The 17,589-nt window shown below is 46.7% G+C and overlaps 1 protein-coding gene across 1 annotated transcript; it reads right to left on the bottom strand.

Annotated features, from left to right (window-relative positions):
- Positions 1-473: 473 nt before the first annotated feature.
- On the bottom strand, positions 474-1,358 carry LOC121303971 (proteinase-activated receptor 3-like). Its single transcript, XM_041234874.1, has one exon. It carries the CDS (start codon positions 1,356-1,358, stop codon positions 474-476), a length of 885 nt encoding a protein of 294 aa, XP_041090808.1.
- Positions 1,359-17,589: the final 16,231 nt, after the last annotated feature.

Genomic DNA, 17,589 nt, shown 5'->3' on the forward strand with positions numbered 1-17,589 from the left:
TTCTGTTAAAGACTCTTACTCAGCAGAAGGTTACCAGCTTGGTAGATGACCGTGATGTTTATTAGCGCCCTTGACTTTTATTAGTGCCTTTGCCTGTGGCTCAAGATGCATAACTCTAGTCTCGGTCTTATACTAGGTGGCAGCACTCTCATCGACGGGCTCTACCACTTAAATAAACAGGTGCACAATTTTCTGTGATTCAAATACGACGCATACAAAAACAAGTGACACTGTTGACTGCAAGTTATTTTTTTCATCCAATTTCTACCCGAATATTTATTCTTTCCTGATTTATATGTAAACAAAATCAAAAGATCCACCAGATATCACATTTTTTTCATTAAATAATTCTACATGATTTTTAAAAAACCTTCACCCAAATTTTGAAAAAAAAAATCAACTAAAAATCAGAACCCCGTAATTATAAATTTCAAATATGTACCAAAAAGTGAGGCGCCACCGCCTGGCGCAGCTCACGGACCAGGGCTCGGGGCAGCACAGCAAGGGAGCAGCGCACACGTCAGCTTCCCCACATTGTACAGATACAGCAGGGGTTGCATGCAGCTGCTGGGCATGATGAAGGCAGAACACACCGGCCCTACGTAACATTGAAACACGATGGGACTGAAGTACGATTGAAAAGGGTAGATGACAACCGACGGGGAGTAAAACACCAGCAAAATAATGAAGATGGTGAAAACGGTCTGGAAAGCTTTCTTCTTGACGGGGTGAACCTCATCTCGCCCCGGGCCAGACTGTCTCAGGGACCGGAGGAGAGACACATTACAGAAGACCATGACCACGAGCAAGGCAGAGGTGTAGCCTGCCATTACATTCGTAGGTAAATTGAATATGTATGCTGTTAGATAGCTGGAGATGGCTACAGTTACAGCCCAAGCCACAGCGCAGACTGCCACTCTGTAGGCGAGAGACTTGAACCGCAGGTAACGGACCGGGTGCGCCACGGCCATGTAGCGCTCCACACAAATACAACAGAGGAACAGGGGGCTGCCAACCAGGTTAAAAAAATAGATACAATTTGTTCCAATGAAAATCATGTAATTATTCAGAAAGTAAATATTATATATCGCAAAAGGTGCGTTGAGGCAAACGAAAGCGTCCATGGCAGCCAGGTTGAGAACGAAGATCTCGGATGAGGAGATGGCAGATTTCCTCCTCAGTAAAACCCAGAGCACCATCACGTTGGCGGGAAAGCCCACAGCTGCGGTGAGCAGCTCTACCGCTGACAGGAAGGCAAACCCAGCTAAATGGTGAAAGCAGGGCCAGGGCGAGCTGTCGTTAAGAGCGCTGGCGTGGGCGCTGGGGACCGCTGTAGAGTTAGTGTAGAACGAATCCATCGTGCACCCAACACTGATCTGCAGAGAGAAATTACTGTTATTATTATCACTGCACTGTAATTAGCACTTGTATTCGAACCGGCTCCTGCATAAATGGAACACTTTTCTATACATGTATCTGCTGATACTTGAACTTGTCTCTAAATTTAATACTGAATTTGAATTGGCTGTTAATTTAGCATTGAAGACAGTTACTGTATATACTGTACTTACCCTTTTTAGGACTGAAGACAGTTACTACATATATATATATATATAGTACTTAATTTAGTACTGACAAACTGATAGAGGTTCTCCAGGACTCGGGTTAGAGACCCCTGTACTAAACACTATGAATAATAATAAAGCACACGTTCTCTCTCACTTACCACAGTGCTATGAAGTTGAAGACACACAGATATATTGTCTAATATTCTTCAGGGTGATGCTGCAGTGAGTTGAAGCCTCTCTTTTGGTTTGTGAAGCAGATCATGAACACGAGAGAGAGCTGAGTAGATCTAGCAAGGGAAGCCCCTCCCTCCTGGAGACTCCACACCAATCAGCTTCCACTGCTTCCAATAAAAAACAAAACAGGAATGACTTTAAACATCAAATGCATATGTAAAGTGTGCATCTTCAGATAGGAAAGCTATTTGCATGAACGAGATCAATTAGAAAAACAAAGCCAGCCAGGTCTGAAGTGTTTTATCAGGAGTCCAGTAAAAGAAACATTATTCAAAGATTCTGCTGCTGAAGGCACGTATGTATAAGACCAAATATTCAAATTGCCAGCGGTCACTAACACAGGGAGTGTTTGAACTGCTTTCATTCAGTTTCCAGGACAGAAGTGAGTTCTACTGATTTGTTATTTTTGTAAAATACAAAATATATTACATAATTGAATGTAGGGGCAAGTTCAAGTAAGAGAATATAATTAGATAATAAATATATATGCGCTGCTCCGATTAACAGATGAACTAATGAATTGATCGAAGATTCATTTTTTTCCAAATTTAATCGAGCAGATTTTTTTATTTGACTGGCAATTGTAAGGTTAAACTCAAAAGTCGGCTAATCACGTGAGAAATGGCATCTGGCGTCTCGGGAGATACAGTGTTTGCGGAGAGAGACCAAATGGAGGGCTACAAACCGCTAAAGGGAAGTCTACAGTCTAGCTTTGGGTTCAAATTAGACTGATGGAAACACTGAAGAGAAAGGCAAGGTTTTGTTTCTTTTGCAAGCAAGGCTTTTCGTACGAAGGCAGTGTGGGTAGTTTGCAGCACCATTTGCGAGCAAAACATCCCTTTGCTGCGGCGAGAGGGGAAGGAGAACCGTCCGGAGTTACACAGAATTCTGTACCCCTGCATGATTTGATGCCTGCGTAGATCAAGATAGCTATACATAAACGCTTGATGTTTCTGAACAGTATTTACATGTAATAAAATTAATAATGATCTTTATATTGCACCTTTCATAGTGGACCACCATCACAAAGCGCTTTACAAGATACGAGACTAGGGTGTATGAACTATGCATCAGCTGCACAGTCACTTACAACAATGTCTCACCTGAAAGACAGAGCACAAGGAGGTAAAGTGACTTGCTCAGGGTCACACAATGAGTCAGAGACTGAGCTGGGATTTGAAACGGGGACCTCCTGGTTATAAACCTGTTTCTTTAACCACTGGATCACACAGCCTCATGAGTTTTTAAAAAATGTGTTTTAAAAGAAAAATAGCTTTTTATAAGGTTACTTTTAATCAAGGGTTTCGTGTACTGAGCAACGCAGGAGGCTGAGCCTACTGTAGAAAATCAGTGGTGTTGAATGTGCTGTTTTATTTTGCTGCAGAATTAGTTTGGTCTTGTCTTCAATATTTGTTGCAAACTGCAGCAGAACTCAATGGCAGTGCTTGAGAACACAGTGGGACTCGAGCCCAGGAATTGCGCATCCACGTCCAGCAAAAAAATTCTCTTGCAATGTGGACTGCATCCAGCAGTCGACCAATCAACATAGTGAAGATGAGGGGTTAGAAAAAGTCCTTCAAATTGCTCTTAGTTCAAATGAATACAGACTTCCCACGAGAAAAATACCATAACAACGCATATTAAACAGCTGTTCGTGAAGAGAGAACGAGAACTGAAAACGAACTGAAAAAGCAGTTTGTGAGTTTCACTGGTGATTTTTGGATTTCTGTTGCTAATGACAGTTACCTGCAGTGCACAGCATTTTGGAGTCAAAAGCAACAACCATAAAGTGACTTACTGAAGTTGAATTGGAGCAGCTAACAAAATAAAAACACGTGCTTAAACCGTGCTTAGAAGTAACAGAATTGCTTGGAGGGAGTGAATATGAGACATTGAGTGTTGTAATCCCGGCAGTATTTCATTTACGAGTACAGATGGCATTTTCAGACAATGATTCTGCTTTCATTGCTCGATTCAAATGTACTCTTATCGATGACTTAACTGAAAGAAGGAAACATTGGCCACGAATCGAGAAATATGAAATGTCTACGGTGCTTGACCCCCGATTCAGACACTCCAATGCAGCTCTGTGAACAGCAAGGTGTATGGAAGAGAGGCTGAATTTTGGACGCGACTTGAATTTGGGTACAAGGCTTCAAGAGATTGCACCAGCCTCACAGGTGAAGCAAAAACTTTGTTTTGAAGCTGCTCTCGGTGCACAGGGGGACTGCAGTGATCAAAGAGCGTCCCTGGCAATGGAATTAGCTGTGTACAGATCACTGTCTCAACTTGATGATGACGTCGCCCATCCACTTGAATGGTGGAAACTGCACTGCTTACAAGTGCCATGACTTTCAAAACTTGCCATGACTCCTCTGCGTTCCAGCCACCTCCGTGACGTGTGGAAGAGTATTCAGCACTGCACGGATTGTGGTCTGTTTTCATTATAATGGTATATGGTATATTATAACAATTTCGTCTTTGTGTATTTTTTTAAATACAATTTTAATTCCAGTTGAGTGTAATTTATTTCTATAATATTAACGTCTAGTATTTTTTAAAGTATTACTGTGCAGCACAGCTGCTTTAAGAGCCTTACCATTATTTAAAAAAATTCCCCAATTAATCTACCGGTCAAATATTTTAATCGAGTGACAGCCCTAAAATTTATATATTCGTGCACAAAAAAGTTTATGGCGAGGCGCTTATTACAAAGGAAAAAGCAATTGTGTCCGGAGGAGCTTGTCAGGGAGGGGGTGTGCTGGCAGCGTCCGGAGGATCTTGTCACGGAGGGGGTGTGCTGGCAGCGTCCGGAGGAGCTTGTCACGGAGGGGGTGTGCTGGCAGCGTCCGGAGGATCTTGTCACGGAGGGGGTGTGCTGGCAGCGTCCGGAGGATCTTGTCACGGAGGGGGTGTGCTGGCAGCGTCCGGAGGAGCTTGTCACGGAGGGGGTGTGCTGGCAGCGTCCGGAGGAGCTTGTCACGGAGGGGGTGTGCTGGCAGCGTCCGGAGGATCTTGTCACGGAGGGGGTGTGCTGGCAGCGTCCGGAGGAGCTTGTCACGGAGGGGGTGTGCTGGCAGCGTCCGGAGGAGCTTGTCACGGAGGGGGTGTGCTGGCAGCGTCCGGAGGAGCTTGTCACGGAGGGGGTGTGCTGGCAGCGTCCGGAGGAGCTTGTCACGGAGGGGGTGTGCTGGCAGCGTCCGGAGGAGCTTGTCACGGAGGGGGTGTGCTGGCAGCGTCCGGAGGAGCTTGTCACGGAGGGGGTGTGCTGGCAGCGTCCGGAGGAGCTTGTCACGGAGGGGGTGTGCTGGCAGCGTCCGGAGGAGCTTGTCACGGAGGGGGTGTGCTGGCAGCGTCCGGAGGAGCTTGTCACGGAGGGGGTGTGCTGGCAGCGTCCGGAGGAGCTTGTCACGGAGGGGGTGTGCTGGCAGCGTCCGGAGGAGCTTGTCACGGAGGGGGTGTGCTGGCAGCGTCCGGAGGATCTTGTCACGGAGGGGGTGTGCTGGCAGCGTCCGGAGGAGCTTGTCACGGAGGGGGTGTGCTGGCAGCGTCCGGAGGAGCTTGTCACGGAGGGGGTGTGCTGGCAGCGTCCGGAGGAGCTTGTCACGGAGGGGGTGTGCTGGCAGCGTCCGGAGGAGCTTGTCACGGAGGGGGTGTGCTGGCAGCGTCCGGAGGAGCTTGTCACGGAGGGGGTGTGCTGGCAGCGTCCGGAGGAGCTTGTCACGGAGGGGGTGTGCTGGCAGCGTCCGGAGGAGCTTGTCACGGAGGGGGTGTGCTGGCAGCGTCCGGAGGAGCTTGTCACGGAGGGGGTGTGCTGGCAGCGTCCGGAGGAGCTTGTCACGGAGGGGGTGTGCTGGCAGCGTCCGGAGGAGCTTGTCACGGAGGGGGTGTGCTGGCAGCGTCCGGAGGAGCTTGTCACGGAGGGGGTGTGAGGGCAGGGTGTTGTCACGGAGGGGGTGTGCTGGCAGCGTCCGGAGGATCTTGTCACGGAGGGGGTGTGCTGGCAGCGTCCGGAGGATCTTGTCACGGAGGGGGTGTGCTGGCAGCGTCCGGAGGATCTTGTCACGGAGGGGGTGTGCTGGCAGCGTCCGGAGGAGGACGGGAGGAGCTTGGGTGTGCTGGCAGCGTCCGGAGGAGCTTGTCACGGAGGGGGTGTGCTGGCAGCGTCCGGAGGAGCTTGTCACGGAGGGGGTGTGCTGGCAGCGTCCGGAGGAGCTTGTCACGGAGGGGGTGTGCTGGCAGCGTCCGGAGGATCTTGTCACGGAGGGGGTGTGTCAGCGGGAGGAGGGTGTGCTGGCAGCGTCCGGAGGATCTTGTCACGGAGGGGGTGTGCTGGCAGCGTCAGCGGAGGAGCTTGTCACGGAGGGGGTGTGCTGGCAGCGTCACGGAGGGGGTGTGCTGGCAGCTCCGGAGGAGCTTGTCACGGAGGGGGTGTGCTGGCAGCGTCCGGAGGAGCTTGTCACGGAGGGGGTGTGCTGGCAGCGTCCGGAGGAGCTTGTCACGGAGGGGGTGTGCTGGCAGCGTCCGGAGGAGCTTGTCACGGAGGGGGTGTGCTGGCAGCGTCCGGAGGAGCTTGTCACGGAGGGGGTGTGCTGGCAGTGTCTGGAGGATATTGGTAGCATACATAGTGTAGAACTTGGGAGATCACCCTTACAGCTACAATATAACTTCAGTATACTTATAGGGTATACCAATAAAGTTGTTTGTCTGCCCATATTCTTAGAAGGTCACACTTTATATAAAGCGATTAGAACACAGAAGAAATAAAGAAATCGTGCTGGGATCTGCAGACAAGTCTGATAATAAAGGCTTGAGACAAGATGAGACAAGGGCCGCCTTATTTCTTTACTTACAAGAACACAAAACACAAGAATATATTTCACAAAAACATAAAACAAAGCAAAGCCTAGCTTCTCAAGAAGCATAACTAACTGGGACTTCAGACAGCTATACCAGGACGACTGAGCCATTTCCCTGGAACTTTATAAACTCAACTCGATTTCCTTCAGCGCCTATACTGTTTGCTCTCCTCTCTCCACACCCCAGCTCTGCTGCCCATGGAGCGTGAGGAAATGAACCTTATATAATGGCTCAGGGTGTTAATTAAATAATGGTTCCCTGTTAAGGGTCCATCCCCGGAGCGAGCACTCTTCTCATACGGAGGCTTCCCAGTCCCTGTCGATGAAAACCATACCCATAGCATGATGCTGCCACCGCCATGCTTCACAGTAGGGATGGTGTTACCTGGGTGATGTGCTGTGTTGGGTTTGCACCAGACATACCGCTTTGCATTTAGGCCAAATAGTTCAATTTTTGTTTCACTAGACCACAGACTCTTTTGCCACATCTTATCAAAGACTCCCACATGCCTTTTTGCTAATTCCAAGCGGGATTTTACACGGGCTATTTTAAGAAATGACTTCCTTCTTGCCACTCTTCCATACAGGCCAGATTTGTGGAGTACCTCAGCGATTGTTGACACATGGATAGTTTCTCCCATCTCAGCCATGGAACGCTTTCAGAGTTGTCATTGGCCTCTTGGTGGCTTCTCTGACCAATGCCCTTCTTACCCGGCTGCTCAGTTTGGGAGAATGGCCTGTTCTAAGCAGATTCTGGGTGGTGCTGTATACCTTCCACTTCTTAATGAGAGACTTGACTGTGCTCCAAGGGATATTCAATGTCTTTGAAATCTTTTTATACCCCTCCCCTGATCTGTGTCTTTCCACAACTTTATCCCAGGGTTGTTTTGAAAGCTCCTTGGTCTTCATGGTAGTATCTTTGCTTTGAATGCACTACCCAACCGTGGGACCATAGAGAGACAGGTGTATTTAATCTGAAAACATGTGAATCCCTTTTTTTGCACACAGATGGACTCCATTTAACTTATTGTGTGAATTCTGAAGGTAACTGGTTTCACCTGAGCTTATTTAGGAGTGTCACAGCAAAGGGGGTGAATGCTTCTCTAATGAGGACTTTTCGTTTGGCGGGCCTGATCTGATACCCTGGCGCTTGGCGCGGGCTGGGTGACAGTTATAAAAATACAAATACGAACATACCTTTGGCAAAAGTCTACTATGTGAAGTATAAATGATTTGTATGCAAAATGCAAGTCAAATTGTTCAAATGATTCTGACACTGTTAAGTGCAATTCTAACAATGAAAAGATAATTAAGCAATGCCATGCCTTTTACAGTGTTTTCTCACCATTTCGCACATTCATTTTCACGTAGAGAATGAGAGAGGTATCCCAGGCTACCTTTCGTATTTTAATTCTAAAGCTAATTCGATTCGTATGGAATACAGAAACACTTAAAAAGTATTTGTAATTGGAGGTGATAACTCGTCGTGAGATATTTTGCATTTTCCACTTTCGTATTGAGACCCCCCCCCCCCCCCCCATCCTATCTAATACATCTCCAGCCCTGGCTCTGGAGAGCCCCCCCTATCCTATCTAATACATCTCCAGCCCTGGTTCTGGAGAGCCCCCCCTATCCTATCTAATACATCTCCAGCCCTGGTTGTGGAGAGCCTCCCCTATCCTATCTAATACATCTCCAGCCCTGGCTCTGGAGAGCCCCCCCTATCCTATCTAATACATCTCCAGCCCTGGTCCTGGAGAGCCCCCCCTATCCTATCTAATACATCTCCAGCCCTGGTCCTGGAGAGCCCCTCCTATCCTATCTAATACATCTCCAGCCCTGGCTCTGGGGAGCCTCCCCTATCCTATCTAATACATCTCCAGCCCTGGTCCTGGAGAGCCCCCCCCCACATCCTACTCAGTAGGTTTTATAGGCAACCATTAAATCATCAATAAAACCACCCTCTTCAGCCCTCAATGACCAGAGAGAGTTCCCTTAGTATTGAACAAGCTGCTTTAATTAATTGATCAATAATGAATTATTAAGAGCAGTAAAGGAGTGAACAGAGGAACAGGTACACAATACTGCAGCTATACTGTGCAGATATGAGAAGGATCAGGTCAGAGTGATATAAGAGCAGTAGAGGAGTGAACAGAGGAGCAGCTACACAATACTGCAGCTATACTGTGCAGGGTATGAGAAGGATCAGGTCAGAGTGATATAAGAGCAGCAGAGGAGTGAACAGAGGAGCAGCTACACAATACTGCAGCTATACTGTGCAGGTATGAGAAGGATCAGGTCAGAGTGATATAAGAGCAGCAGAGGAGTGAACAGAGGAGCAGCTACACAATACTGCAGCTATACTGTGCAGGTATGAGAAGGATCAGGTCAGAGTGATATAAGAGCAGCAGAGGAGTGAACAGAGGAGCAGCTACACAATACTGCAGCTATACTGTGCAGGTATGAGAAGGATCAGGTCAGAGTGATATAAGAGCAGCAGAGGAGTGAACAGAGGAGCAGCTACACAATACTGCAGCTATACTGTGCAGGTATGAGAAGGATCAGGTCAGAGTGATATAAGAGCAGCAGAGGAGCAGCTACACAATACTGCAGCTATACTGTGCAGGTATGAGAAGGATCAGGTCAGAGTGATATAAGAGCAGCAGAGGAGTGAACAGAGGAGCAGCTACACAATACTGCAGCTATACTGTGCAGGGTATGAGAAGGATCAGGTCAGAGTGATATAAGAGCAGCAGAGGAGTGAACAGAGGAGCAGCTACACAATACTGCAGCTATACTGTGCAGGGTATGAGAAGGATCAGGTCAGAGTGATATAAGAGCAGCAGAGGAGTGAACAGAGGAGCAGCTACACAATACTGCAGCTATACTGTGCAGGGTATGAGAAGGATCAGGTCAGAGTGATATAAGAGCAGCAGAGGAGTGAACAGAGGAGCAGCTACACAATACTGCAGCTATACTGTGCAGGTATGAGAAGGATCAGGTCAGAGTGATATAAGAGCAGCAGAGGAGTGAACAGAGGAGCAGCTACACAATACTGCAGCTATACTGTGCAGGTATGAGAAGGATCAGGTCAGAGTGATATAAGAGCAGCAGAGGAGTGAACAGAGGAGCAGCTACACAATACTGCAGCTATACTGTGCAGGTATGAGAAGGATCAGGTCAGAGTGATATAAGAGCAGCAGAGGAGTGAACAGAGGAGCAGCTACACAATACTGCAGCTATACTGTGCAGGTATGAGAAGGATCAGGTCAGAGTGATATAAGAGCAGCAGAGGAGTGAACAGAGGAGCAGCTACACAATACTGCAGCTATACTGTGCAGGTATGAGAAGGATCAGGTCAGAGTGATATAAGAGCAGCAGAGGAGTGAACAGAGGAGCAGCTACACAATACTGCAGCTATACTGTGCAGGTATGAGAAGGATCAGGTCAGAGTGATATAAGAGCAGCAGAGGAGCAGCTACACAATACTGCAGCTATACTGTGCAGGTATGAGAAGGATCAGGTCAGAGTGATATAAGAGCAGCAGAGGAGCAGCTACACAATACTGCAGCTATACTGTGCAGGGTATGAGAAGGACCAGGTCAGAGTGATATAAGAGCAGCAGAGGAGTGAACAGAGGAGCAGCTACACAATACTGCAGCTATACTGTGCAGGGTATGAGAAGGATCAGGTCAGAGTGATATAAGAGCAGCAGAGGAGTGAACAGAGGAGCAGCTACACAATACTGCAGCTATGCTGTGCAGCTATGAGAAGGATGAGGTCAGAGTGATATAAGAGCAGCAGAGGAGCAGCTACACAATACTGCAGCTATACTGTGCAGGTATGAGAAGGATCAGGTCAGAGTGATATAAGAGCAGCAGAGGAGCAGCTACACAATACTGCAGCTATACTGTGCAGGTATGAGAAGGATCAGGTCAGAGTGATATAAGAGCAGCAGAGGAGCAGCTACACAATACTGCAGCTATACTGTGCAGGTATGAGAAGGATCAGGTCAGAGTGATATAAGAGCAGCAGAGGAGCAGCTACACAATACTGCAGCTATACTGTGCAGGTATGAGAAGGATCAGGTCAGAGTGATATAAGAGCAGCAGAGGAGTGAACAGAGGAGCAGCTACACAATACTGCAGCTATACTGTGCAGGGTATGAGAAGGATCAGGTCAGAGTGATATAAGAGCAGCAGAGGAGTGAACAGAGGAGCAGCTACACAATACTGCAGCTATACTGTGCAGGTATGAGAAGGATCAGGTCAGAGTGATATAAGAGCAGCAGAGGAGTGAACAGAGGAGCAGCTACACAATACTGCAGCTATACTGTGCAGGGTATGAGAAGGATCAGGTCAGAGTGATATAAGAGCAGCAGAGGAGTGAACAGAGGAGCAGCTACACAATACTGCAGCTATACTGTGCAGGTATGAGAAGGATCAGGTCAGAGTGATATAAGAGCAGCAGAGGAGTGAACAGAGGAGCAGCTACACAATACTGCAGCTATACTGTGCAGGTATGAGAAGGATCAGGTCAGAGTGATATAAGAGCAGCAGAGGAGTGAACAGAGGAGCAGCTACACAATACTGCAGCTATACTGTGCAGGGTATGAGAAGGATCAGGTCAGAGTGATATAAGAGCAGCAGAGGAGTGAACAGAGGAGCAGCTACACAATACTGCAGCTATACTGTGCAGGTATGAGAAGGATCAGGTCAGAGTGATATAAGAGCAGCAGAGGAGTGAACAGAGGAGCAGCTACACAATACTGCAGCTATACTGTGCAGGTATGAGAAGGATCAGGTCAGAGTGATATAAGAGCAGCAGAGGAGTGAACAGAGGAGCAGCTACACAATACTGCAGCTATACTGTGCAGGGTATGAGAAGGATCAGGTCAGAGTGATATAAGAGCAGCAGAGGAGTGAACAGAGGAGCAGCTACACAATACTGCAGCTATACTGTGCAGGGTATGAGAAGGATCAGGTCAGAGCGATATAAGAGCAGCAGAGGAGCAGCTACACAATACTGCAGCTATACTGTGCAGGTATGAGAAGGATCAGGTCAGAGTGATATAAGAGCAGCAGAGGAGTGAACAGAGGAGCAGCTACACAATACTGCAGCTATACTGTGCAGGTATGAGAAGGATCAGGTCAGAGTGATATAAGAGCAGCAGAGGAGCAGCTACACAATACTGCAGCTATACTGTGCAGGTATGAGAAGGACCAGGTCAGAGTGATATAAGAGCAGCAGAGGTGTGAACAGAGGAGCAGCTACACAATACTGCAGCTATACTGTGCAGGTATGAGAAGGATCAGGTCAGAGTGATATAAGAGCAGCAGTGGAGTGAACAGAGGAGCAGCTACACAATACTGCAGCTATACTGTGCAGGTATGAGAAGGATCAGGTCAGAGTGATATAAGAGCAGCAGAGGAGTGAACAGAGGAGCAGCTACACAATACTGCAGCTATACTGTGCAGGTATGAGAAGGATCAGGTCAGAGTGATATAAGAGCAGCAGAGGAGTGAACAGAGGAGCAGCTACACAATACTGCAGCTATACTGTGCAGGTATGAGAAGGATCAGGTCAGAGTGATATAAGAGCAGCAGAGGAGTGAACAGAGGAGCAGCTACACAATACTGCAGCTATACTGTGCAGGTATGAGAAGGATCAGGTCAGAGTGATATAAGAGCAGCAGAGGAGTGAACAGAGGAGCAGCTACACAATACTGCAGCTATACTGTGCAGGTATGAGAAGGATCAGGTCAGAGTGATATAAGAGCAGCAGAGGAGTGAACAGAGGAGCAGCTACACAATACTGCAGCTATACTGTGCAGGTATGAGAAGGATCAGGTCAGAGTGATATAAGAGCAGCAGAGGAGTGAACAGAGGAGCAGCTACACAATACTGCAGCTATACTGTGCAGGTATGAGAAGGATCAGGTCAGAGTGATATAAGAGCAGCAGAGGAGTGAACAGAGGAGCAGCTACACAATACTGCAGCTATACTGTGCAGGTATGAGAAGGATCAGGTCAGAGTGATATAAGAGCAGCAGAGGAGTGAACAGAGGAGCAGCTACACAATACTGCAGCTATACTGTGCAGGTATGAGAAGGATCAGGTCAGAGTGATATAAGAGCAGCAGAGGAGTGAACAGAGGAGCAGCTACACAATACTGCAGCTATACTGTGCAGGTATGAGAAGGATCAGGTCAGAGTGATATAAGAGCAGCAGAGGAGTGAACAGAGGAGCAGCTACACAATACTGCAGCTATACTGTGCAGGTATGAGAAGGATCAGGTCAGAGTGATATAAGAGCAGCAGAGGAGTGAACAGAGGAGCAGCTACACAATACTGCAGCTATACTGTGCAGGTATGAGAAGGATCAGGTCAGAGTGATATAAGAGCAGCAGAGGAGTGAACAGAGGAGCAGCTACACAATACTGCAGCTATACTGTGCAGGTATGAGAAGGATCAGGTCAGAGTGATATAAGAGCAGCAGAGGAGCAGCTACACAATACTGCAGCTATACTGTGCAGGTATGAGAAGGACCAGGTCAAAGCGATATAAGAGCAGCAGAGGAGCAGCTACACAATACTGCAGCTATACTGTGCAGGGTATGAGAAGGATCAGGTCAGAGTGATATAAGAGCAGCAGAGGAGTGAACAGAGGAGCAGCTACACAATACTGCAGCTATACTGTGCAGGGTATGAGAAGGATCAGGTCAGAGTGATATAAGAGCAGCAGAGGAGTGAACAGAGGAGCAGCTACACAATACTGCAGCTATACTGTGCAGGTATGAGAAGGATCAGGTCAGAGTGATATAAGAGCAGCAGAGGAGCAGCTACACAATACTGCAGCTATACTGTGCAGGTATGAGAAGGACCAGGTCAAAGCGATATAAGAGCAGCAGAGGAGCAGCTACACAATACTGCAGCTATACTGTGCAGGTATGAGAAGGATCAGGTCAGAGTGATATAAGAGCAGCAGAGGAGCAGCTACACAATACTGCAGCTATACTGTGCAGGTATGAGAAGGATCAGGTCAGAGTGATATAAGAGCAGCAGAGGAGCAGCTACACAATACTGCAGCTATACTGTGAGAAGCAGGTATGAGAAGTGAGGTCAGAGTGAGCAGAGGAGTGAGCAGAGGAGCAGCTACACAATACTGCAGCTATACTGTGCAGGTATGAGAAGGATCAGGTCAGAGTGATATATAGAGACAGCAGCAGAGGAGCAGCTACACAATACTGTGCTATACTGTATGAGAAGGATCAGGTCAGAGTGATATAATATAATAAGCAGCAGAGGAGTGAACAGAGGAGCAGCAGCTACACAAAGAATACTGCAGCTATATCTGTGCAGGTATGAGAAGGATCAGGTCAGAGTGATATAAGAGCAGCAGGTGAACAGAGGAGCAGCTACACAATACTGCAGCTATACTGTGCAGGGTATGAGAAGGATCAGGTCAGAGTGATATAAGAGCAGCAGAGGAGTGAACAGAGGAGCAGCTACACAATACTGCAGCTATACTGTGCAGGTATGAGAAGGATCAGGTCAGAGTGATATAAGAGCAGCAGAGGAGTGAACAGAGGAGCAGCTACACAATACTGCAGCTATACTGTGCAGGTATGAGAAGGATCAGGTCAGAGTGATATAAGAGCAGCAGAGGAGTGAACAGAGGAGCAGCTACACAATACTGCAGCTATACTGTGCAGGTATGAGAAGGATCAGGTCAGAGTGATATAAGAGCAGCAGAGGAGTGAACAGAGGAGCAGTTACACAATACTGCAGCTATACTGTGCAGGTATGAGAAGGATCAGGTCAGAGTGATATAAGAGCAGCAGAGGAGTGAACAGAGGAGCAGCTACACAATACTGCAGCTATACTGTGCAGGTATGAGAAGGATCAGGTCAGAGTGATATAAGAGCAGCAGAGGAGTGAACAGAGGAGCAGCTACACAATACTGCAGCTATACTGTGCAGGGTATGAGAAGGATCAGGTCAGAGTGATATAAGAGCAGCAGAGGAGTGAACAGAGGAGCAGCTACACAATACTGCAGCTATACTGTGCAGGGTATGAGAAGGATCAGGTCAGAGTGATATAAGAGCAGCAGAGGAGCAACTACAAAACATCACAATGTAGTGAAGTGCATCAAGCCCGTCACAATTAAGACTTTCTAATAGCCAAATCGGAGGACCTGTCTTCTACCCTGGAAGCTGATTGAAAGCTGTTTTTTTAGACTGCAGTTCAAACACACTGCCTTCCTTCCTGCATTAGTGACCACTGATAATTTGAATATGCTGTCTTATAAACACACTCCTTTAGCAGCTAGATTTTTGAATACTCTTTCTTTTATTAGACTCCTTCGGTTTCTAATGACAACTTTATAAACACACAGCCCAGGTGTGGCGCTTTGTTTTTATTTGAATTGATCCCTGACCCGAGATTTTGTGTAAATAACTTTCCGATCCAAAATGATTTCGATTTTTAATATTGTTTTGTTTTTTTCAAAATGAAGCAGTCCCCAAGTTTCTCCCCTGGTAAAGTCACTACAGTGTGGTGTCCAGGGGGAGTCTTACAGTCAGGGGAAGTGTAAGGAGGGTGGGGGTCTCCCCTGGTAAAGGCACCACAGTGTGGTGTGCAGGGAATCATTCAGTCAGGGGGGAATGCAGGCACGGATGGAGGGGCTTCCCATGCTAGATCTATTCAGCTCTCTCTCATATTCATGATCTGCTTCACAAACCAACAGAGGCTTCAACTCACTGCAGCATCACCCTAAAGAATATTAGATAACATCTGTGTGTCTTCCACCTCACAGCACTGCAGTATGTGAGAATGAGTGCTTAATTATTATTCGTAGTGTTTAGTGCAGGGGTCTCCAAGCCTGATCCTGGAAAGCCCCCCCTATCCTATCTAATACATCACCAACCCTGGTTCTAAAGAGCGCCCCGCCCCAATTCTATCTAATACATCTCCAGCCCTGGTTCTAGAGAGCTCCCCTATCCTATCTAATACATCTCCAACCTAGAGCCCCCTATCCTATCAAATACATCTCCAGTCCTGGTTCTAAAGAGCTCCCTATCCTATCTAACACATCTCCAGCCCTGGTTCTAGAGAGCTCCCCTATCCTATCTAATACATCTCCAACCTAGAGAGCCCCCTATCCTATCTAATACATCTCCAGCCCTGGTTCTAGAGAGCTCCCCTATCCTATCTAATACATCTCCAACCCTGGTTCTACAGAGCCCCCTATCCTATCTAATACATCACCAACCCTAGTCCTGGAGCCCCCCCCCCCCCCCCCCCCCCTTCCCTTCCTGTCTAATAAAGTGTGTCTCCAACCCTGGTTCTAGAGAGTCCCCGTCCCCCCTATCCAGTAAGTTTTAAAGGTCACCCTCCTAGATGACCAATTTCTATAGTCTGAGGAGAACCCATGGAGTTTATTGATCAATTCATTAAAGCAAATAACTTCTTCATCATGAATGGAACTGTCTCATTGAGGGATGAAAAGGATTCAACAAAATCACCCAAACTGCTTAATTGAGCCCAATGAAATTGTTTTATAAAAATTAAAACTTTGAATAGCCGCAGTGTAGAGTAGTGGTTAGGGCTCTGGATTCTTGACCAGAGGGTTGTGGGTTCAACCCAGGTGGGGGACACACTGCGGCTGTACCCTTGAGCACAATACTTTACTTAGATTGCTCCACTAAAAAAATCCAACAGTGGTAATTGTATGTCAAAATAAGATGATATCTTTTAACAATTGTAAGTTGCCCTGGATAAGGTTTGGGCGCTATACTCAAAGTATAGGTACCAAAATTACTTAAGGCACGTTTAAAGAATATTTGTGATTCTCAAAACACTCCTTCCCATATTCCGACTAATGAAAAATGAAAAAAATACAGCAGGTTTTCACAATCCTGACGATTGGCTCAATTCCGACAGTGTGGCTTGTTATCTCATTAACTGATCATGTAGGAATTCAAAGTGATACACAAAAGCTTAGTCATGTTTAAGGAGTCTTTTTTCCATGAAAATATTCTGAAAGCAGATACTACCCTAGCGTCCTCACAGGAACTGGTATTTTGTCCCCGTACACAAGGATGTGTGCCGCGGTGCGCTCGTGTTGCAGCAGGTATACGGGCAACACTTTGACTGTTATTAAAGGGCCAAGCTCTGTCTGGAACACTTGTATTACTATTGACTGTGCTCTTATTTCACTTGTTATTGCATTTCATTGTTTGAATGACTCACAAAGTCTAATGTTACTGACGTACAAATTATAGCGATTTATGGAGATTTTATGTAGCCTAACAGCAGGGTTTCAAACAGGAAAATGATTTTTTGTCATTCTCTGTGTCCTGTATCAAGTAACAGTTTCAGTCGACTATATAAATAGTCTCTGCACTGACACCAGCATCAACAGAAATATGCGTTATAATAGTATATAATACTGGTGAGTTTCCATCAGTGCAGGGGTTGCACATATGTGGAATCTTCTGATGGGGCTACAGTGTATGTGAACAGAAAGAGAACCCAGCTCTAAGATGTGTTGTATATGTATATTAATGTATGATTAAAATACCATGAAGGTTTTAAACTCATTTAAATATTTAGTTTCAGGATGTTTTTTTTCCATTCTCTCAGCCTTCATTCCTGTGCACTGCAGTAGTTCAACCTCTTCTGATATATAAATGTTGCTATAACAACAAGGAACATCGACATGCGTGCCTCTTATTAAATTAAAAATGAAAAACCCATCTGGACAAACCTACTGGATTAAACCATTGCACTGGTGGAGATGGGGGGGTGTAATGAATAATATGGAATGACAGGAATGAGAGATTCCAATGTTTAGAAGCCTCACGTCCCTCCACATACAGAATTACCACCTTTTCAACTATTTGCATTGAAACATCCCTGTGATGCAAT

The sequence above is a fragment of the Polyodon spathula genome, chromosome 36, assembly GCF_017654505.1.
Source record: "Polyodon spathula isolate WHYD16114869_AA chromosome 36, ASM1765450v1, whole genome shotgun sequence".
NCBI classification, from domain to species: domain Eukaryota; kingdom Metazoa; phylum Chordata; class Actinopteri; order Acipenseriformes; family Polyodontidae; genus Polyodon; species Polyodon spathula.

What these genes read in the sequence shown, in the direction of transcription:
- LOC121303971 (XM_041234874.1), bottom strand. Translation starts at nt 1,358, where the DNA reads ATGGATTCGTTCTACACTAACTCTACAGCGGTCCCCAGCGCCCACGCC.